The sequence below is a fragment of the Panthera onca genome, chromosome B4 (genome assembly GCF_046562875.1).
Source record: "Panthera onca isolate mPanOnc1 chromosome B4, mPanOnc1 haplotype 2, whole genome shotgun sequence".
NCBI classification, from domain to species: Eukaryota; Metazoa; Chordata; class Mammalia; order Carnivora; family Felidae; genus Panthera; species Panthera onca.
The window spans coordinates 66,638,189-66,660,785 of record NC_138345.1 but is presented as its reverse complement, the minus strand read 5'-3'; the positions used below and the strand labels follow the sequence as shown (position 1 = coordinate 66,660,785).

Genomic DNA, 22,597 nt, shown 5'->3' with positions numbered 1-22,597 from the left:
ACTTTTCTTCTTTGAAAATAGGCCTTGAAATCAGAAAGAGAAGCAGAAGAGGAGGGTCCTAGAATCTGGAGCAGATGGGGGTGGGTGTAGGGTGGGTATAATGCTGTGGTTTTCCCAATAGTGGGAGGATACCCTAGGAGATGTGCTTGATGATTCACTGGGTTTTGGAGAGAAGATAGTGGAACTTCTGTTTGTATTCCTCTTTAATTTCTTTCTTTACAATATTCTGCTTTTGTGTATATCAAAATACATGATATATCAATACAGTACATGCATATCATTTATTATGAATATATATACATATATGTTGTGGTAGTGTGCTTCAGGATGTTAAGCTGATGGAAGGAAGTGGTTAAATAAGTTTGGAAACCATTGGTGAGGAATTTGCAAAAAAGACAAGTCAAGGGCATCAAGATAAAGATTATATTTTTAATTTTTCACTTTTGGGTATTGTCTTCCCTGGAAATAAAGAGAAGAAATTTAAAACAAAAACAACAAGACACAGCATTTTGGAGGCAGAATTTATTTAACTGAATCTTTACCTATTACAAACTTATGGAAAAGTGTTCACCCACAAAAGTATTTAATTTTAAGATTAATTTTATTCTTGTTCATGATTTTTGGGGATTGTCAAGTAACTCGTTCTGAAATAGACTCAGTATAATTTAATTTATTTAAACTTTTCAACTGAAGGAACAGTAGTAGATTACATTAGTGTTTTAAAAATATTTGGCTAGGGGCGCCTGGGTGGCTCAGCGGGTTAAGCGTCCAATTTTGGCTCAGGTCATTATCTCCCAGTTCGAGAGTTTGAACTCTGTGTCAGTCTCTGAGCTGTTAGCACAGACAGATCATGTCCTGCTTCAGATCCTGTGATCCTGTGTCTCCTTGTCTGCACTCCCTCACTTGTGCTCTGTCTCTCTCTCTTTCTCAAAAAATAAAATAAATAAAATAAAATAAAATAAAATAAAATAAAATAAAATAAAATAAATAAAAAATAAAAAAATAAAAAGATTTGGCTAAGAATTTTTAAGTCCTTTTTTTTTCCAGTTTTTTTTCCAATTCATTTTAATTAATTTTTTTCCCTGATTATTTCTCACAGAATAAGACCACAACTTGCCAAAGAGAAGATTGAAGGATGCCATATTTGTACATCTGTCACACCAGGAGAACCTCAGGTCTTCCTAGGGAAAGATAAAGCTTTTACTTTTGATTATGTGTTTGACATTGACTCTCAGCAAGAGCAGATCTATACTCAATGTATAGAAAAACTAATTGAAGGTTGTTTTGAAGGATACAATGCTACAGTTTTTGCCTATGGACAGGTAAGTACCAAATTATTTTCATAGAAGCTATAACTTCGCAGAAGTGTCAGTTCAGTTGCGTTTTTAGTTTTGTTTCTTTAAGTTATATTATTACACTAAGAATGCATTTTTCTTTGTTCTTTTATTCAGACTGGAGCTGGAAAAACATACACAATGGGAACAGGATTTGATGTTAACATCATCGAGGAAGAACAGGGTATTATTTCTCGTGCTGTTAAACACCTTTTCAAGAGTATTGAAGAAAAAAAACACACTGCAATTAAAAACGGGCTTCCTCCTCCAGATTTTAAAGTGAATGCCCAATTCTTAGAGGTAATAATCTAAGTGTGTCATTAGTTTCCTTTTACATCTTATCCTTAAGACCATAGCCCTTATGATTTTATACTCCCAGTTTGTAGTATAGTATTTGACACTTAGTGCTTGATAAATGACATCTGAGTAAACTAATAGGTAGTAGTAATAGGTAGTAGTATTAAAAGTTATAAACACTTGACCAGTGTTCATACAATAAAACAATTAATATTGTTTATTTTAGACTCTATCTTATAATTACTGTTATACTGTAGGTAGGCTCACAAAGCTCTGGGAACTCAGTGACTAAAAAGGAGGGAAGGTATGTGGAATAGTGAATTCAGGCTGTAGCACTAGCTGGGCTGCAAAAGCTGGTATTCCTGCTAGGATGTCCACAGATTGGGGCAGGTTTCGATTAATTTAGGGCAGTCTAGTGTGGTGGGAGGGACATGACAGTAAGAGGACATCTAGGATTTGAGCACTATTGCAGTTAGGTGGATGGCAACATTAAAATTCTAGGTGCTCGGTCCAAAGAGGCTTCTAGTCTAGTTCTAGTCTAGATTACCTGAGCTAATCATTTTGATCATTAATTAAATTGTTCAGCATTATATAGCACAAAATAGAAAATGTAATTCAAATTTAACGTCAGTTATCTTACTGCTGGTTTTAATGGACATCCCAATTTAGTAAAAACTAAGAATAATGTAATTATTTACATTATGTATTTCTGCGAAAAGAAAGGTAATAAATAGTGGAAAACAAAAAGACATAGCGTTCTTGTGTCTTCCCTTTCACCCTCCAAAATGTTGTTAGGCATTGTGACTTTAAGTATATCATTAGAAAAATAGGTATATGAATCCTCTTCTAAGGTTGTGGTTCAATCTTCTTAGCCACTATTAATACAGAAACACTAATATTGCTGACCTTGGAAAAATACTAAGTGTTAATTTTTAGATACAGTAAGAAATGTGGTAGGGCAACAGGAAATATTTTTAACTGAAGTGGTAAAAATTCTTAGAAATTTCCCTAAGCTTAGGATTTTTCTGCATTTGGTATTTCTAAGTTTACTTGTATTTATAAATATTTGTTTATCTCTTGCAAATGATTAATAGATCATTTTAGCTAGTCTTCAACTCATTAGTCATGATTAAGTCATTTACTTTTCTTACTCTTATAAAGAAATCTGGCACTTATTTGTATTTGTAATAATAACACAAATTTTTGTTTGTATTATATTTATTTTATTTATTTATTTGTATTATTTTTATGTGTTATTTTAGAGAGATGTTATTATGAAGACATTCTAAGATATGTTTGAAAGATATGCACTGTATGTTAATAACCATGAGGCAATTTCTGCTGAAATTAAGCTTATAATATTTTTTGTAGCTATACAATGAAGAGGTTCTTGACTTATTTGATACCACTCGTGATATTGATGCAAAAAATAAAAAATCAAATATAAGAATTCATGAAGATTCAACTGGAGGAATTTATACTGTGGGAGTCACAACACGTACTGTGAATACAGAATCAGAGGTGACATTTATGTTAAAGTTAAAATAGAGCATATTTAATTTTATTTGATATCAACTTTATTGCTAGTTTGCTTAAGATCAGGATATGAAATTTATATCCTTATATGTAATATGGAGTTAAAGTCTTGTCTTTTCCAATATTTATATCCAATTTATATCAGGATTTTATTATATAAAATGTCACAGTTACGGTAAAGTCAGTACATTTATCATAGCATCAAAAGAATCTAAGACAGAGAAAGTTTTCTTTCACAGACAGAGAAAGAGAGTTAGATCATTGAAGGTGGACAATGAGACCCCAATTTTTTTGTGCCTTTTGCTGCTACATATGTAGGACTATATCATGGTTCCTAAAGGGAAACTATTAAGAAAAATTACAGAAAAAATATTTCAGGAGAGGATACAGAAGGGCCTAAATAATTCAAGTTGTTGCTCAGTTTGTTCCAAAGTGTTCTTCTGTAACAGTTTTGGAATAGAAGCTGCAAATGTCAGCAAATGACAAACAATGGAATCTCAGTGTTTTCTCCTATTAAAAAAATAATACACTATTATACTATAAAGTTCAGCTCAAAAAGTGCCTGTAACTGAAATAATATGAAAATCATATGGTAGGTTGGGACAGTAGCTCCGATTTCTGATCATATGGTATCATGTTTAAAGATTGTTCAAATAAAATCTGTCTTTCCCTTTTCCAGATGATGCAGTGTTTGAAACTGGGTGCTCTATCCCGGACCACTGCTAGTACCCAGATGAATGTTCAGAGCTCCCGTTCACATGCCATATTTACCATTCACTTGTGTCAAACCAGAATGTGTCCCCAGATAGATGCTGTGAGTTTTTAGTTCTAATTTCTTAAACTTGCAGGCTTCGTTTTCCTAAACATCCACATAAATCCCAGGAGAGTACACTTGAACCAAATTTAGTTTGGCTAATCGTTCCTTTTCCTTTTTTTAATTTTTTTAAATTAAAAAAAATTTTTTTTAATGTTTATTTTTTTCCGAGACAGAGAGACAGAGCATGAGTGGGGGAGGGGCAGAGAGAGAGGGAGACACAGAATCCGAAGCAGTCTCCAGGCTCCGGGTGGTCAGCACAAAGCCCGATGTGGGGCTCGAACTCACAAACCGTGAGATCATGACCTGAGCTGAAGTCGGACACTCAACCGACTGAGCCACCCAGGCGCCCCTAATAGTTCCTTTTCCTAATGAGGTGTCTTTGATCCTATTCAAACTGAAGCTGGCCAACTGTGTAAGATTTTGAAATAAAAAATTGGTATGTGTCTGCAGCAACCATAAAGCAAGCTGTGGCTTTATGGTGATGGATGTAGTCATCTGAGACCCTTTCCTTTTGAGGACTGTGTATTACAGGTTTCTCTTCATCAACATAAACAAAGCCTCAGTTCATATCATCTGGTTTCTGATTGTCAAGCTCCTTTCTACCTTTGTCTAGGCTTCTAATTGCCAGTAGATTTTTTTTGCACTTACATTTATTTGGCTATTTGCCTATTTTTCAATATTATATGTATTAGAGGTATATTTATATTTAACTTATTTAATATATAATATGTTTAATGAGGGCAAGGTGGGGTTGGAGGATATTTAGTGTCACATTAATAAAATATTTTTTATTATATTCCTCAATTGCAGGAAAATTTGACTGACAATAAGGTGATTTCTGAATCATCACAGATGAATGAATTTGAAACCTTGACTGCAAAGTTCCATTTTGTTGATCTGGCAGGATCAGAAAGACTGAAGCGTACTGGAGCTACAGGCGAGAGGGCAAAAGAAGGCATTTCCATCAACTGTGGACTTGTAAGACTGAGACTACAGCTTTGTGTTGAGAATATATCAGGGCTTTTCTATTGTCCTTTCCCCTTTTGTAATACATAATACCCAGGTGGAAATCCTTCATGCACTGAGCTGAGAAATGAAAGTTACAGTAAACTTATAAACTTAGGAGTAATGTACTGAATTCTGATCTCCTCACATTATAAGCTTTTTTTCTTCAAAACATTGCTAATTTTCAGGGCGCCTGGGTGGCTCAGTCAGTTAAGTGTCTGACTTCGACTTGGGTCATGATCTCACAGTTTGAGAGTTCAAGCCTCATGTTGGGCTCTGTGCTGACAGCTCAGAGCCTGGAGCCTGCTTCAGATTCTCTCTCTCTCTCTCTCTCTCTCTCTCTCTCTCTCTCTCTGCTCCTCCCTGACTCAGGCTCTCTCTCTCTCTCAAAAATAAACATTAAAAAAAGATTTAAAAAAATTATAAAAAAAAAACATTGCTAATTTTCATGTGTGTAAATTAGTGGGGTTAAGTTTTATGCCATATATGCAGAAAAGAATACATATAGTGAAAATGATTTTTAAAATTCTTCCCACCTTTAGGGGCCCCTGGGTGGCTCAGTCGGTTAAGCGTTAAGCATCCGACTTTGGCTCAGGTCATGATCTCACAGTTGATGGGTTCTAGCCCCAGGTCGGTCTCTGCCGACAGCTCAGAGCCTGGAGCCTGCTTCTGATTCTGTGTCTCCTTCTCTCTCTGCCCCTCCCCCACTTGTGCTCTGTCTCTCTGTCTCTCAAAAATAAATAAATTAAAAAAAAATTTAATTCTTCCCAACTTTAAAAATTTATTGTCAAAATTAATATTTTAATATTCAGTATTAAAGTTTTTGCTAACATTTATGACAGTCACTTTATTTTTGGAATTACAGTCAATTTTTTTTAAAGTAATGATTGTTTTTAAAATGAGAACTTCCCTAGATTATATAGGAATTAGTTTTAATACCATGCCACCTAGTGGTGTTTTTGGTTGCAAAGCACCTTGTGTGTGCTAGCATAATGCTTTTGTTATATGGAAGAAAAAGTTTTAAGGGCAGGTTTTTGTATAATAAATCTTTTCCTGTTGACTTCATTATAAAATGGACATTTGTTCCTGTATAAATGTAATAGCATCCCTAAATTTCTGTGATGTAGACAGCATCGGGTTCTGTGTTTTCTGCATTGTTTCTTTCCCTCCCTTCCTACAGCTGGGGACTCCAATCAAATGGTCCTATTTTGCTAGTAATTGCAGCCCCTTGGTGTGGAAATTAACAACCAAGGCTGAGTAAAGAGACCCAGACCTCCAAACTCCCAACACCCAGCTTGATGCTTCCATCATATGGTTGAATGTTGTGTGAAAGGGAGTCACCTGGATCCTGGACTTTGCGTATTGATCTGAATTTCTTAGGAAATAAATACATAGTGGAATTGCCATTTGTGGTGTCAGGAAAAAACAAAAGTCGTTGATCTCTTTTCCTGTTTAGGCCACTGAAGCATGTTCAGATGTATCTGGTAGAGTTCCAGTGTGGCCAGTGGTTAGAACTGAAGCTTCTCTGGAAAAGGGCCTCTAAGACTCAATGTAATACTGATGTTGGTCTCTGCAGGATCCACTGGCCCTGACAAAGACATGGTTATGGCTCTTTGCCTTACTGAAGGCGGGTGTGACCAAAGTGGAGGACAGTGCTTATGCTGTAGGTGCTAGTTTAGTTTTAGTGCAGTAAGAAAAACAGTAGGAGCGGCAGGAGGTGTGACTAGACAGTTTAATAATTTGACCTACTTTTAAAATATTGGGTGCTTAGCACATAGATTCATTGTATTTCTTAAGACAGCTATACTTGTGTTAGGAACACCTTGTTCAGAGAAATCATACTGATATTTTTGTTATGGTTAAAGAAGATTTTGTTTTACCATAAGGAAGCTATATTACAATAAGAACATTTCATGAATCTGTTGAACTAACTAAACACTTTATTTCTTCATTGAGTTGAGAACAACTTGAAACATGAATTGACAATTTTCTGGGGATACAACTTGATGCTCTTATAATTCTAGGGATGGTTATTCGTCACCAATTTTATAGCATTTCTATTTTTAAAGAAAATCTCTGAGTAGAAGTTTAAGTATTTGTGAGTTACAGGTATATTATAGTCTAAATTTTGAGTGGTGTCAGTTTTTAGTAGTTAATATAGAAAACTTGGAAGTATACTTCATTTTTCAAAATACAAATGTGAAACAAAACCAAACATAGATGTTCTCAGTTCTGTCTCTGCATTATTCTCTATAAGCTTTTTTATTTAAAGGTGTTATAATTACTAAAATTTTATCACTTTCTTCTCTCTCTCTGTTTTAGTTGGCACTTGGCAATGTAATAAGTGCACTGGGAGATAAGAGCAAGAGGGCCACCCATGTGCCCTATAGAGATTCTAAACTGACAAGACTGCTGCAGGATTCCCTCGGGGGGAATAGGTATGCAAAAGTGATTATCCTCCATATTCCTGAATTTCAACTACTCATTAATTTTAAAGTAAATTTGTAAGTTGATTTGTGACAATCGTTTTTATTATAAAGCAAATTAATAGAATGAGGAACTAATAATTTGTAAGTACCTAAAATGTGTGAGTCCTTTTGTATGTGGTTATTTCACAGAATCCTTAATAACATCCCCTGAGGTAGTGTTACTGTTCCTATTTTACAGAAAAGGAAATTGAAATCCAGAGAGGTTGAGTCATTTATTCCAAGTCACTTGGCTTGTAAGCCTAATAAAATTTTGTTGAAAAGTAAATGCTGTCTTTTTTTTTTTTTTTAATATATGAAATTGATTGTCAAATTGGTTTCCATACAAAACCCAGTGCTCATCCCAAAAGGTGCCCTCCTCAATACCCATCACCCACCCTCCCCTCCCTCCCACCCCCCATCAACCCTCAGTTTGTTCTGTTTTTAAGTCTCTTATGCTTTGGCTCTCTCCCACTCTAACCTCTTTTTTTTTTTTTTTTCTCTTCCCCTCCCCCATGGGTTTCTGTTAAGTTTCTCAGGATCCACATAAGAGTGAAACCATATGGTATCTTTCTTTCTCTGTATGGCTTATTTCACTTAGCATCACACTCTCCAGTTCCATCCACGTTGCTACAAAAGGCCATATTTCATTCTTAAATATGAATGCCATGTAGTATTCCATTGTGTATATAAACCACAATTTCTTTATCCATTCATTGCCACGTAGTATTCCATTGTGTATATAAACCACAATTTCTTTATCCATTCATCAGTTGATGGACATTTAGGCTCTTTCCATAATTTGGCTATTGTTGAGAGTGCTGCTATAAACATTGGGGTACAAGTGCCCCTATGCATCAGTACTCCTGTATCCCTTGGATAAATTCCTAGCAGTGCTATTGCTGGGTCATAGGGTAGGTCTATTTTTAATTTTCTGAGGAACCTCCACACTGCTTTCCAGAGCGGCTGCACCAATTTGCATTCCCACCAACAGTGCAAGAGGGTTCCCGTTTCTCCACATCCTCTCCAGCATCTATAGTCTCCTGATTTGTTCATTTTGGCCACTCTGACTGGCGTGAGGTGATATCTGAGTGTGGTTTTGATTTGTATTACCCTGATAAGGAGCGACGTTGAACATCTTTTCATGTGCCTGTTGGCCATCTGGATGTCTTCTTTAGAGAAGTGTCTATTCATGTTTTCTGCCCATTTCTTCACTGGGTTATTTGTTTTTCGGGTGTGGAGTTTGATGAGCTCTTTATAGATTTTGGATACTAGCCCTTTGTCTGATATGTCATTTGCAAATATCTTTTCCCATTCTGTTGGTTGCCTTTTAGTTTTGTTGGTTGTTTCCTTTGCTGTGCAGAAGCTTTTTATCTTCATAAGGTCCCAGTAATTCACTTTTGCTTTTAATTCCCTTGCCTTTGGGGATGTGTCGAGTAAGAGATTGCTACGGCTGAGGTCAGAGAGGTCTTTTCCTGCTTTCTCCTCTAAGGTTTTGATGGTTTCCTGTCTCACATTCAGGTCCTTTATCCATTTTGAGTTTATTTTTGTGAATGGTGTGAGAAAGTGGTCTAGTTTCAACCTTCTGCATGTTGCTGTCCAGTTCTCCCAGCACCATTTGTTAAAGAGACTGTCTTTTTTCCATTGGATGTTCTTTCCTGCTTTGTCAAAGATGAGTTGGCCATACGTTTGTGGGTCTAGTTCTGGGGTTTCTATTCTATTCCATTGGTCTATGTGTCTGTTTTTGTGCCATAAATGCCGTCTTTTAAGTAATTACAAAGTAATTAAATATTGATACTTTTTACAAAGTTTTCTAAAATTTGGTATTTCTTTACATGTGGAAAACCTGTTTTAATGTTAATTGAATGAAGTACAGGATGTTTGCTGTTTATTAATTTTGCCAGTATCACTGATATTCCTTTTTCCATACTTTGCATCATTCTGATATGTTTCATCAGCTAAACTCATTCTTCTGGTAATTCATTCCTTTTCATAAACATTAACATGTTTGCTTTATAAGTGGAAGCATTTTTGGCATTTCAGTTTAATCATAGTGTAAATCAACAAGTTACAGACAACCACAGTGAAGCTTCAACGTTTTCAATGGTCTGACACATTTATTGGAAAGATCATTAGATGCTGTAAAATGACCTGCTAATTAGACTTGCAAACTTCATTTTTGAACAACTGTTATTCAGAGAGTTTTGATAATGTTAAATCTACGTAGATTTAGGGGTAAAGTTCTGTTTTATAGAATTCAACAGTATTATTTTTATATGTCTTCCTTTTATGTAGTGTTTGCATTGTCTTACCTCATTTGTCTCCATGCATATTCTGTGTATGGGTGCAATATTGCTTCCTTTGTTGTATTTTTCTTTTCCTCTATATTCTTAGGCTGACCTTTAGTATCACTCTGGGTCTTAAGACACCAGTTTTTGTTTTTTCAGCCAAATAGAAGTTTTTCAAGTTTACTAAATTGTAGCTCTTTCCTATATTTATTTCTTAGCTGTAAAACAAAGCAGAGATGATAAATGTCCTCCCCTTATAATTTTCAGTACTTTCAAGTACTTCAGTACCTCCGAAACTTTGCTTGCCCTGTAAGCAGTCTGAGATATTTGCACTGTGGGCCTTGAATTCCTCTGGAATTTAAGATTGGCTGCAGCTAAATACAGATTGGCTACATTCTCAGCTATCTCCCACCCATTTCCATACTGAGTGCTAACTCTTCAGTAGAAAAGACCCCTTCTAAGTCTATCCTTAGTGAGCCTCAATTCCTGCTTAAAATTTTGAGGTTGAACTTCTAGTAAAAGCATTATATTTTGTATAAGGGTTAGTGAACAGAATAACTTTGTTTTGTAAAGTCTGTGCAAATTTCTCTTTTTAAAAAAACGTTTATTATTTATTTCTTTTGAGAGGGAAATAGAAGCGGGGGGGTGGGGGGTTGGAGAGAGAGAATCCCAAGCAGGCTCTGTACTCTCGGCACAGAGCCTGATATGGGGCCGATCCCATGAACAGTGAGATCATGACCTGAGCTGAAATCAAGAGTCAGAATGTCATTCAACTGAGCCACTCACGTGTCCCTGTACAAATTACTTTTAAAGAAAAATTAGATCAAAGGCATTTTGGGAATAAGTTGGATTTATTTATGTGTATAATTTAGTGACTTTTATTTTTTTAACTGAAGCTGGCTGTCATAAATTTATAATGTTTAATATAACATTACCACAAATTTATAGGAAAAATTTTGAAAAATACAGAAAAATATAAAGAGCAAATGAAAATAAATTATATTTCTATTACCTATAAGTAACTACTGTTAATACTATGATGTATTTCCTCCCTAATGTATGATATATGATATAACATGATAAAATAATATATAAGATATATAACATAATAATCTATTTGATATGGTTTCCTTTAAAACAGAGTTGTGGTTTTATATAAACTTTAAAAATAAACAGGTTTAATGTTTTCTTTGAATTTTTCATAAATACAACCATTCTTGAAATTTGTATCTTTGGGATTTTATTTAATATGTGATCTTTTCCTTATATAATAGATCTTAGACCCTCTCATTACTGGCTTTCACCATTCTTCTTGAGCACTTGATCCCAGTGCTTCTTAAAATATTTGTGAAGGGGACATTCTTCTATCCCACTCCTCAATTTGTGGTGGGTTAGTACTGTTCATGATTGTAGTCAGCTTGCCCATTTATGACTTACCATGTATGTTCAAACACACTTGAACTCCATTCAATGTACCATCATTGATTACAGCAAGTTCAAATGTTGTAAAAGTCTAAAATGTTTACTCTCAATTTCTTTATGTATTGTGAACATGTAACAAATAATTTTCATACTGGCACCGAACTGGGACTGCACTTTGAGTAGTCATGCTCTCTAATCAGTGTCTGTAACCATCACTCTTGCTTGATTACCTTATTTTCTTCACCAAAAGAAAGAGCTAGAGATGCACAAATTGTTTTAACTTTCTGACCTCCAATAAGGAAACATTATGTATATGTGACACACATCACAATTACTAATGACTTACTAGGTTCCAGTGTTACACAATGTATACTGAGCAACAAACCCTGACCCTTATCCTTTACCAGTTTAGGGCCTAAGGATTGGGGTCTATCAAATTTAAGTAAAATAATAATAAAATCAACAAAAAAGAGATACACAAAAGATATGAAGAAAAGAAAGAGAGTAGGCTGAGGATTGAATTCTTGGACTAGATGATACCCGAGTTGAATCTTGAATAATAGTAAGAGTAAATAAGGATGAACAAGCATTGACAAAGGGAAAGAGATGGGTGGAATGGAGCCCATTTTAAAAGGGTTGCTATGAATGCTATGTTGAGATTATTAGGGGAAGGTGGGAGTGGAAGCAGACCAAGAGGCTACAGGTTAGAATTGATAGGCATGCATTTCCTACCCAGGTGGGTGAAGTAATTCCTTAACTGCAGTTCCTATACATTTTCCAGTTAAGTGTTTATTATAATCGCCATGTCTGTTTCATTGACAGACATAATAGCTGGGCATACCAAGCATTTCACTATCCTATTATTTGGTTGGCAAAGTAATTCATCATGACCATAAAGTACACTTTTCCATTTTTTTTTTCTGTGTAATCTAGCTGAAAACTCAAGGAACTTTGACCACTCAGTCACAAATGAGGTTTTATATTGTAAAACATGTGGATATACTAAATACTCTTCTTGTTCAGATGATAGTATTTTATGTAAATTTCTTTACTAATATAAAAATCAGTATGCCAATGATTAAATAAAAAGAATAAAAATGGGGGCACCTGGGTGGCTCAGTTGGTTAAGCATCCAAGTCTTGATTTTGGCTCAGGTCATGATCTCATGGTTTGTGAGACTGAGCCCCACATAGGGCACTGTGCTGACAGTGCAGAGTCTGCTTGGGCTTCTCTCTCTCTCCCTCTCTCTCTCTGCTCCTTCTCCACTTGTGCTCTCTCTCCTTCTCTTTCTCAAAATAAATAAATAAACATTGAAAAAACCACTGCAAGTAAAAAAAAAAAAAAAGAATAAAAATATAAAATCCTGAAATATGAAGTAAGTAATGAAATAAATGGTTTTTGAATGTTACTTGTCATATTATGGGTAGGTTGACTTTTAGAACGATTTGTTTGCATTGCTTCAGAAATATTTTGTAAAGAGGTGTGAAATATATGCACTTACACTTTCTCAAAGTATTTTGGGTAAAAGAATGATAATAAAACCTCATTTCCCCCAATTTTACCTAAGTAAAAAATCTTTTTCCTTAAGATAGTCTTAAGGCATGAAGGGCTTTTAAATTTGTTTTTATTTTTAAGGTAGTAGTATCAATCTTTTGGTATCCTAAAGAGAAAATACTATTCAAATGGCAGGATATTAAAAAAATGCTTATTTCAGCATTTTACTTTTATCTGTAAACCGAATTATTCTTTTTAACTTTCAGCCAAACAATCATGATAGCATGTGTTAGCCCTTCAGACAGAGATTTTATGGAAACCTTAAATACCCTGAAATACGCCAATCGGGCTAGAAATATCAAGAACAAGGTGATGGTCAATCAGGACAGAGCTAGTCAGCAAATCAATGCACTTCGTAGTGAGATCACACGGCTTCAGATGGAACTCATGGAGTACAAAACAGTGAGTGAATGGGTTTGACTTTGCATTTTGTGGTAGATCTTGCAAATGCAGTGGTGTCTTTTTGTGATGGCTTGTACATATATGTCTCTGGAGTCTCTTGTCTATCAAAATAGTGACTTCCTTCCTTTTGGAGATCAAATTCTTTAGTTTTCCTTGTGGGTGACCTTTATTATTGTTCAGTGTATCAACCTGACCAACCTCTTGTTTCAAAAGCCTTCTTACTTCACCACTTTCTTTAGTGACAAATGTACCACAGAGGGATGTAATAGAGGGAAAAAGGTCTCTTTTGCCTTGAGGCTGCTAAAACAAAAGGGCTCTTCGTTGTAAAAGTGCTTAAACAAAACTCTTGTATATTTAAGACCCCTCAACGAACCAGGAAGTGTTTTCCTTTTCTAGGGTAAAAGAATAATTGACGAGGAAGGTGTGGAAAGCATCAATGACATGTTTCATGAGAATGCTATGCTACAGACTGAAAATAATAACCTGCGTGTGAGAATTAAAGCCATGCAAGAGACAGTTGATGCATTGAGGACCAGAATCACACAGCTTGTTAGTGATCAGGCCAACCAGGTTCTTGCCAGAGCAGGTATGTGTGTAAGATGGGATGAATGAGGGATTAACTCTTGGAGAGCAGGGAATATTCTTTGTGGTCATTAATTACTTGGAATATTTAAAGTAGAAATATCAAACTGTGTATAAACAGTCTGAGATTTTAAGTTAAATACTTAATTTGTAAATAATACAAATACAAATTGTTTCTTGAAGAAACAAAATGTATGCTTTGCTTTAATAATATTATTTTATTGTCTGCTTATGTCATTAAGAGTAGGAAATCTGCTGTATGAATTGTATATTAAAGCATTATTGTTTTGTTTCCATAACTTTTCTTTTCTCCTATTCTGTTTTGTTGAAGTTTTTAATTTAAAGGAAATTCTAAAGTTCATATTTTATCTTGCAGGTGAAGGGAATGAGGAGATTAGTAATATGATTCACAGTTACATCAAAGAAATTGAAGATCTCAGGTGCAGTTCATGTTCTTAATATGTAATGCACATGTTTTGGGCTTTGCAGTGTAGCAGTATTGCTGTGTGTTAAGCATATTGTTTAGTAACTGTTCACAGTGATATCACAGCCCTTTGATGAGGTTAACTTTAGGAGAATAGGTACTTATCTTTCCCATAATGTTATATTCCAAACTACTTTTCTCTTTCCTCTTCCCATATTCTCTTTCTATATTATCCTCTTCTCGTTGAGAGCTTACTCAACCTGACACACAGGATGGGCATAACTCATATCTGTGAGGTTACCTTTGGTGCTTTCACTCCCTGTGCCTCTTTCCCTGCCATTTGGGAATGGTCAGCATAAATAAGTCATTTCTAATTTTTTAAATCTGTTATTATTCTTATTCTTTTTTACTTCTCCAGCTGTTCTTTGTGTGTGACTCATTGAATCCTGACCAATTTTCCTGCCTCTCTGGTACACACAGAGGCTCCTCCAACACTCAGTTTATACAACATAGTACAAATGCTCACTGTATGTGAGGCACCATGCCATGGACTGAGCAACTATGACATTAACAAGGAGTTTACAGTCTAGGTGGGGCGACTTACATAAATAGTAAATGGAATGACAGAAATTAGTGAAAAGAACACCCACACCTGGTGTGGGAATGTGGAGAAGACCACTGAATTCAGACTTGGGTAGTACAGGTCAGAAAGCAGGTCAGGGATACAATTCATTTCTATAATATTTTCAGGTTCCATGGTCCGCTGTGATGGCTGAGCTACTTTCTCTTGAAGTAAAGCTCCATGGAGAGCATCTAAGGAGCTCAGATCTCATTTCTGCTACCCACTTGCAGAAAATAACCAAGTGACCAGACCAAGTGGATATCATCTTTCACAGCCACCCTAACACTGTCCCATCTTGTATTCGTGTGTTCTTTCTCTTTCCTTTGAGCTGTTTTAGAGATTCTCAGAAACAAGTGCTGTTTCCATTGTTTCTGCCACCACAAGGCACACTGAATCCCTTAAGTGTTTTAAAGAAGTGAAAACAGAGGTGCCTGTGTGACTCAGTTGACTGAACATCTGACTCTTGATTTTGGCTTGGGTCATGATTCCAGGGTTGTGGGATTGAGCCCTGTGTCAGGCTCCGAACTGAGTGTGGAGCCTGCTTAAGATTCTCTCTCTCTCTCTCTCTCTCTCTCTCTCTCTCTCTCTCTCTCCCTCCCTCCCTCCCCCTCTCCCCCTCTCCCCCTCTCTCCCTTTCTCCCTCTCTCCCTTTCCCCCTCTCCCTCTCCCTCCCTCCTTCTCTCTCTCTCTCTCTCTCCCTCTCTTCCTCTCCCTCTCTTCCTCTCCCTCTCTCCCCCTCTCCCCCTTTCCCCTTTTCCCCTTGCGTTCTCTCTTTCTCTCTCTAAAAAAAAAAAAAAGTGAAAACAACTAAGATATCTGATGTGGTTGTAAAGTTACTCAAATAACTGTTACTTTTATTTGATAAATATGTATCTCTAAAGTTTACCTTTTTGGTGGAGACTTTTGGGGCATTGGGTCCTAGGTCTAGTCAGTAGCTAATCTGGACTTATAGTTTCTATCCTGTGTTGGCAGTGCTCTTTCTTGCCTATTTCCCAAAACTTAGTTTCTGACCTCACTCTGTAGACCCCGTCTTTACCATTCCTTGAGACATAACTGATATCTCTTTGAATTCTTGAAGATTCTCTTTCTCTTTCTAGGTTGCTTCTCTTTATCTCTTTTATTTCTTTGGCACTGGTCAACTGTTAAGGCTAATTCTAAGCTCTGGTTCTTGTGCTCTGTTTCTTCTTCTCCTCCTTCTTCTTTTTTTAAAGTTTTTAAAATTTATTTATTTTGAGAGAGACAGAGACAGAACAAGTTGAGGAGGGGCAGAGAGAGAGAGAGAGAAAGAGAGAGAGAGAATCCTAACAGGCTCCATGGTGCCAGCACAGGGCCTGACGAGGGGCTCAAACCCACAAAACTGTGAGATCATGACCTTAGCTGAAATTAAAAGGCAGATACTTAATCAACTGAGCCACCCAGGTTTCTTCTCTTCTAAGGACATATCTAACCTAGATTTCACTTTAAGACAAATGGCTTGACTAGTGTCATTATTTCCTACAAAACAGAATCGTTTCTACTCCATCCAGTGGCTAAATACAACATCTAATATCTTCCTTTTTCAGACCATTCTTTAAGCCATTTAGAAAACAGAGATGACTCTTAGGCTCTGAGTTCAGTGATCAAATCTTTCTTGGTGTAAGTTAATAGTTTGTTGTGCTTATCCAGAATTCTTTGATGGCTCTTTAATTAGGTGTATCCCACTCCTGAGGGTAGTCTTCTAGAATTACAAGACTGCAATTTACAATTTAAAAATAATGTATGTATGGAATAAGCATAAATGAGCTTTGAATTTAAATGAGATTACCTGGGTTGATATTTAAGCTTCTATTTATTAATAAGTGTGTGACCTTAGGCAAGTTACCTAACATCTCTGAGCTTTAGTTTGTTCATCTCTAAGAATGAAGTAATACTTGCTAGTCTCCAGGAGTTATCATAGGGCTCAAATGAAAGAAAGAACAGGATTTCACAGTCTAACACGGTCCAAGTTCTCATATCGTGTTTTTTCTACTAATTCCAACTCCAATCCATATTTCTTTCAAAACTTTTTCTTCAGAAGGCATTTATTCACAACTCCTTTAACATAATGCACATTTATGTTGATGCTTTGCCACTTGGGAATGTTTATATTTTATATTTTAAATTTTATTCTAGTTGTAAAACAATACTAATTTCCTTCTAATAAATTTACATGTCCCATTAGTTGTTGTGAAATAATAATGGGTACTAATTAATTAATTCTTGGTTTTGGGGGGTTTAAAGTTTTTGCAGAAAGTTTTGAGAAGATAAGAAAGTATAAAAAAAAGTCATCCATATTGGTACCATCTGGTAGATCTGATGTTAACATTTTGATATATCTCTTCAGTGTTTTTTTCAATGCATTCTTTAGCAAGATTGACATCAGGGTAGATATATTCCTTTGCTATCTTTTCTTTGAAATGTGACAATATATTATGAACATTTTTAAATGCTGTTAAATAATTTTTTAACATGATTTTTGCATGATTCCATGAGGTACTATTTTGACATTGTAATCTATTTATTTAACTAATCTACTATTTGATAATTATATCATTTCCAAATTCTTGATAACAATAGTTATTATTCATTAAATACATTATCATTCTGGTAGGGAAATGTATTACTTTCATTCCCATTTTACTAAGGAAAGAGTAGAGGCTTTTAAAGACTAGTAGTCCATGATCAAGTGAGTTACAGAGCTGAGATGCAAACCCTCTGTCTTCTCCTTCCTAAAGAGGTCTGTATACTTCCCCTCATGACTGACTGCTTGGTTTCCTATTAAATGAAATGCAGGAAGCAGGGTGGGTTGGTGAGTGGGAAGACAAAGAGAAGGAAAGAGAGAGTTGCTATAAAAAAAAGCCCCAAGGGAACTTCTGCTAATGTGTGATGGGCTTTGTGGAGTTGGTCCCTGAGGGGTTCAGCTTTTATCAGTACAAGCATTGAAGAAGCATTGAGTATACGCCCACTAATGCAAACCTAGATCATTACAAAAAAGAACTTGTCCGATTATTATAAGAATGAACCGATACAAGGCAGGACATTATTGATAGCTAACTTATTATATTTTCATTTATTCTTAACATTCATTATTATGTACCTGGGCTATATTAAAAATACAGAAAAGTGTAAATTTTGACTTTGAGTTTTTATAGTTAAACTGTCTTCTTATAGTTAGGTTATGCTCTTAAATAAAAACATGACACCATCATATTCAGAATTTTCCTTAAAATAACTTTGAGATCATTTAACCTGGAAGTTTGTACACAGAAACTTAACCATTTTAAAATATTGTATTGTTATTCTTCTCACATATGACACCAGACACTGATTTGAAATATATATTCACTGACGTATGTACACTGTGTTTATAGCTGAATTCAGCAGTCATGAATAATTTTGGTAGACAGTGAAAAAGCACAGAGCTGACTATGTCTTATAGAGCTTACAATTGCAAATTAATCTAGCATATTTCTCTGAAATACTTGGATATATGGTAAAAGTGCTTTGCAATATAGTTTTGACACAGATACAGTAATAGTACTTTCTCCTTACAGCCCTGTGTCAATCATCCTTGTGCCAAATTGACCTTGGAAATCTATTATATTGAAGTAGATAATTACATTCTTGATTGTTTAAATGAAATAGAAATAAAGGACTGGTCTAGTGGACTCTGAATCCCTTTTTGTTTCAAGAGTCCAGCTCTTTTAGAATCTCATCATTCTGTGTTTTTTTGCATATTACTGACAGAACATACATTATTCTCCTGTCATTGTTAGAACTGCTTGAACAAACAAAAGAATGTTTTCAATTATCAAACTCAGGTTTCCTTGGAGATACCATCTTTTCCCACACCATGTTTAGGAGCCAGATGTCTTTCAGCCAGTTAGGGGCAAGTTTGACTAACTATTCCTTACAAAGATTTGGAAATGCTATTATAGCATGATGAATGAGGAACTGAAAGAAAGGGGACCATGCCGCTTGTAGATTTTAAGTTTAAATGATGGGTTGACAAAGCAAGATCTCTAGTGCCTACTGGCCAGAATGCAACTAATCTCATTACCATTGGCACTTTTGAGCACTAAGAATGTTATTTCAAATTTATAATTACTTATTCAGGGAATTAAAAAAATCCTAAACATTAATGTTTTTGAGCACATTTATTTTAAAAAATGCTACCTTGTAGCAATGTTGAAATACATTTTGGAAAACTTTTTGGCATACAAAACAGCATATTTAAAATGTTCCCCAATTAATTCCTAGAGTAGTCAGATTTGTAGAGACAGAAAGTGTAATGGTGGTTGTGAGGGGCTGGGAGGAGAGGGAGATGAGGAGTTAATGCTTAATGGGTAGTTGAACAAGATGAAAGAGTTTGAAAGAGTTCTGGAGATGGATGGTGGCCATGGTGGCACAACAGTGTGAGTTACTGTGCTGCAGACTATACACTTAGAAATGGTGCAGGTGGTAAAGTTTATGCTATGAATTGTATTACTACAATAAGAAATGTTTCTTGTTTAAATATTTTTATTCACTAGGGCAAAATTATTAGAAAGTGAAGCAGTGAATGAGAACCTTCGAAAAAACTTGACGAGAGCCACAGCAAGATCACCGTATTTCAGTGGATCGTCAGCTTTCTCTCCTACTGTACTGTCGTCAGACAAAGAGACCATTGAAATTATAGATCTAGCTAAGAAAGATTTAGAGAAGCTGAAAAGGAAAGAAAAGAGGAAGAAGAAAAGGTAGTGTTATAAAATCACTGTTATATGAATCCCTGTTTTTCTTTACAGAATATCTTAATTTGCAATTACAGTGAGTATACATAGTTTCACAGTATATTAATGAAAGAAATGTCATTTAAATTAGCTGACAATTGCAATGATATACTTTTAATTGTTTATCTCTACTTGTACGTAAGAAAAATAAGTTTAATTATAATAATATAGTGGATTTTTAGACTATGACAAGGTAAAATTTCTATTAGAAATTATTTTATTGTTTTTGAAATAGCTGCTTTTGCATTCCACTCATCTTTTCTGCAAAGCTTGTTCTACCATCACAACTCACTGTTTTCATTTCTTTCTCATTTTCTAATGCAATTAAGTAGTCTCCTGGATATAATCTGATTCCTGTCTAGATTAGTTTAACTAAAGGCTAAACTAATCCATCAGACTGTCATTTAATGTCATTTGGTCTCTTCAGTATTTTCTGCAGGGCTTCTAATTTGATTATGTCAAAGTTATTTATGCTATTTTAGGCTTTTTGAATCTTTCAGCAAGGAGTCACTCAGCTTTTCACCACTGTTCTAGGCTTTCTTTTCGTTGCATCCTGATAATATCTTCCTCTGAAATCAACTGGGTGCAAAGAAGAGGAAAATAAAAATTTGACCACTTGTAATGTGTGGGTGGTTAAATAGTCACAAATTCTTTATGTGTCTACATACTGATTCTGTGGTGCAGTCACATTACCTACTAAACATATTTTGGATATGCCAGTCAAATTAATTTTAAGCATTTTTGGCTAGATATTCAAAAGTGGGCACAGCTATCAAATGGTTTGTTACAAGAGGCTTGCTTTGTAGAATTATTATTGACATTTAAACTGCTTTGCTCAGTCTACTTAGAAATTTTTAGGCAACCAGGCATTTCTTCCTTGAACAGTCAGTTGACTAAGTAATTGGAGGTTTAAATTTTTCAAATTAATTCTGCTGTAGTGTCCTTGAGTTAAAAAGGAATGATTTGAATAATGAAAACAAGGAGTTACACATTTATGGTTAGGAGGCATTGCAACTGAATTTGCATTCTTAAGATACTAATGTCTTAATAGGTGTTTTTCATGGATGACTGATTATGGCAGCATTAAGATACATAATGATTAGCTTTAATGCAAGGCTGTTAAAAACAAAACCGTGATCACAGAATTATATGATCCAACATACTGCTTGAGTGAAAATGGGGCTTTTGCTCATGACTTACTATTTTCTTGTATAATTCAGTTCTATAGTTGGTCAAAATATCAAATGGTTTGATTTGTTTTTAAAGGTCTTGGTGGTTTGTGTTCATAAATAGTAACTATAAGCAAGGTCTGTTTCTCAAGGTCATGAGCTGATTCTGCTCTTTTGTTTTGAGGTAAATTTAGAGATGTTACCATAATCACCTGTTTGGTATGAATAATGAAAAATAGGGATTCCAATAGAAACCTAGGTTGTTTTTGACATGTTTATAGTGATCATAGGTATCCTAAAATAATACTTCTGATAGAGGTTATCTTTGTGACAGTGCAGGGCAGTAAGCATTTTGATTATAGTACTAGAAGAAAAACATTTTATTATTAAGATTTGTCCCTGTTGCTTTTAAGATAAAAAAATTAAACAGCTTTCATTTCAAATTGAAAAGTTGATAATTTCAGTGATTATGGTAGATGTAGTAATTATTATGATAAAAATAATAGCAGATATTATTGCTAAGAAGACCTCATCGAACAAATGTATTTAAACATGAGAACCCAAGTGAAAAAATAAGTAATTTTTTAACAAAAAGTGATATGAGATTAAAAAATTTTTGATGGGGAAAAAAACTAAACTGGATAAAGTAAATTTAGAGGTAGTGCCTTAATTACCTGTAGAAAAAAAATGAGTGATAGCTTAGAATGAGAAAAACAAATTAGTAACTCATAATATGATACTTCAGAAAAGGCCTCATAAAGCATTTTCATATACATGCTATAATGTGTCTTTGTAGAACTAAAACCTACATAATGTAGTATGAACCTAGAAAGGAAAAATTTTCTTGCAAACCATAAACTGTGTGAAAGCCTTTAGAACCAATTTATGCATTTATATTTATATATATTTATATCCATATAGTAAATTTAATAGTTTTTCTTACCACACTCCATTCAAACCTTGTTGTGGATTTAAACATGAAAATGAATACTGTTTTACTTAGCTTGATTAAAGCATTTCGTTCATCATTGTTAACTTTGCTGTAGATCCCAATAACTTTTAGGTTGCATGTAATGTAAATTCCTATTTTTAAAATGTAGGCAAGCTGTCATTTTAGCTAAAGGGTTTGCTACAGGTTGAAACAAACAAATAATAAACAAAGAGTTCCAGGAGTATTTAGAATGACTGCAGCTTTACTGAAGTTAGTGTTTAGTCTTCTATAGGAATTCCTTGGAGACAGTAGTTCCCGTTTAGGTGTATTGATTCTGATTGTGTTGTTTTACATCCCTCATATTTATTTTATTCATCAGAGAGAGCATTGTAAAATTTGGGTTCTGCCTCAACCCTACGTACAGAATAAGTTCATTTAGTTCATTTAAAAAATTCTTTGGAATTTGGGACTAATTTTTCTCTAGAAAATGTTATGATGACTCACATAAAGTGATTTTTACCCATTTTGTAGTGTGGTAAGAGCAATTCAGAAGGGAAGAGGAAAAGGAAAAAAATGGAAAAGAAACTTTCTCTCCTTTCATGGATGTAGGCAACCTTTGGAGGAAAAGTGTGAATTTGTGCCTTAGCATCCTTTTTATTCCATCTGCTGACCCCCTGTGTCCTTATGCTACCTGCCTTGCTCCAGTCAGCTCTCATGTAATTCTACCCCACTCCAAACGAACTATTTCCAGTTCCAAACTCATGTACTTCCTTCTCTCCTCCCCTTAAATTTACATTTGGTAGCAAAGCCATCTGGCTAAAGGCATCCGTGCCAGTGAAGTGACTTATAACCAATAAGCCTCTTTTTAAGGATGTTTGTAATTTTGAAAGAGGAACCATTAATTCAAATACTGAGATTTTGGACAGCAACCTCATGAAGGAAAAAAAAAAAGATCAAGTTAT

The 22,597-nt window shown here is 35.0% G+C and overlaps 1 protein-coding gene across 11 annotated transcripts in view; it reads left to right on the top strand.

The window, feature by feature from the left end:
- Positions 1-22,597, top strand: part of KIF21A (kinesin family member 21A) — a 148,699-nt gene that overhangs the window by 73,642 nt on the left and 52,460 nt on the right. For all 11 annotated transcript variants that reach the window (XM_060657935.3, XM_060657933.3, XM_081796141.1 and 8 more), the window contains exons 2-11: positions 1,100-1,322; positions 1,452-1,634; positions 3,003-3,152; positions 3,847-3,981; positions 4,795-4,962; positions 7,312-7,427; positions 12,925-13,120; positions 13,517-13,706; positions 14,079-14,142; positions 19,299-19,502. In XM_060657935.3, coding sequence (XP_060513918.1) covers positions 1,100-1,322; positions 1,452-1,634; positions 3,003-3,152; positions 3,847-3,981; positions 4,795-4,962; positions 7,312-7,427; positions 12,925-13,120; positions 13,517-13,706; positions 14,079-14,142; positions 19,299-19,502 — 1,629 coding nt within the window. The remainder of the gene's footprint in view (positions 1-1,099; positions 1,323-1,451; positions 1,635-3,002; positions 3,153-3,846; positions 3,982-4,794; positions 4,963-7,311; positions 7,428-12,924; positions 13,121-13,516; positions 13,707-14,078; positions 14,143-19,298; positions 19,503-22,597) is intronic.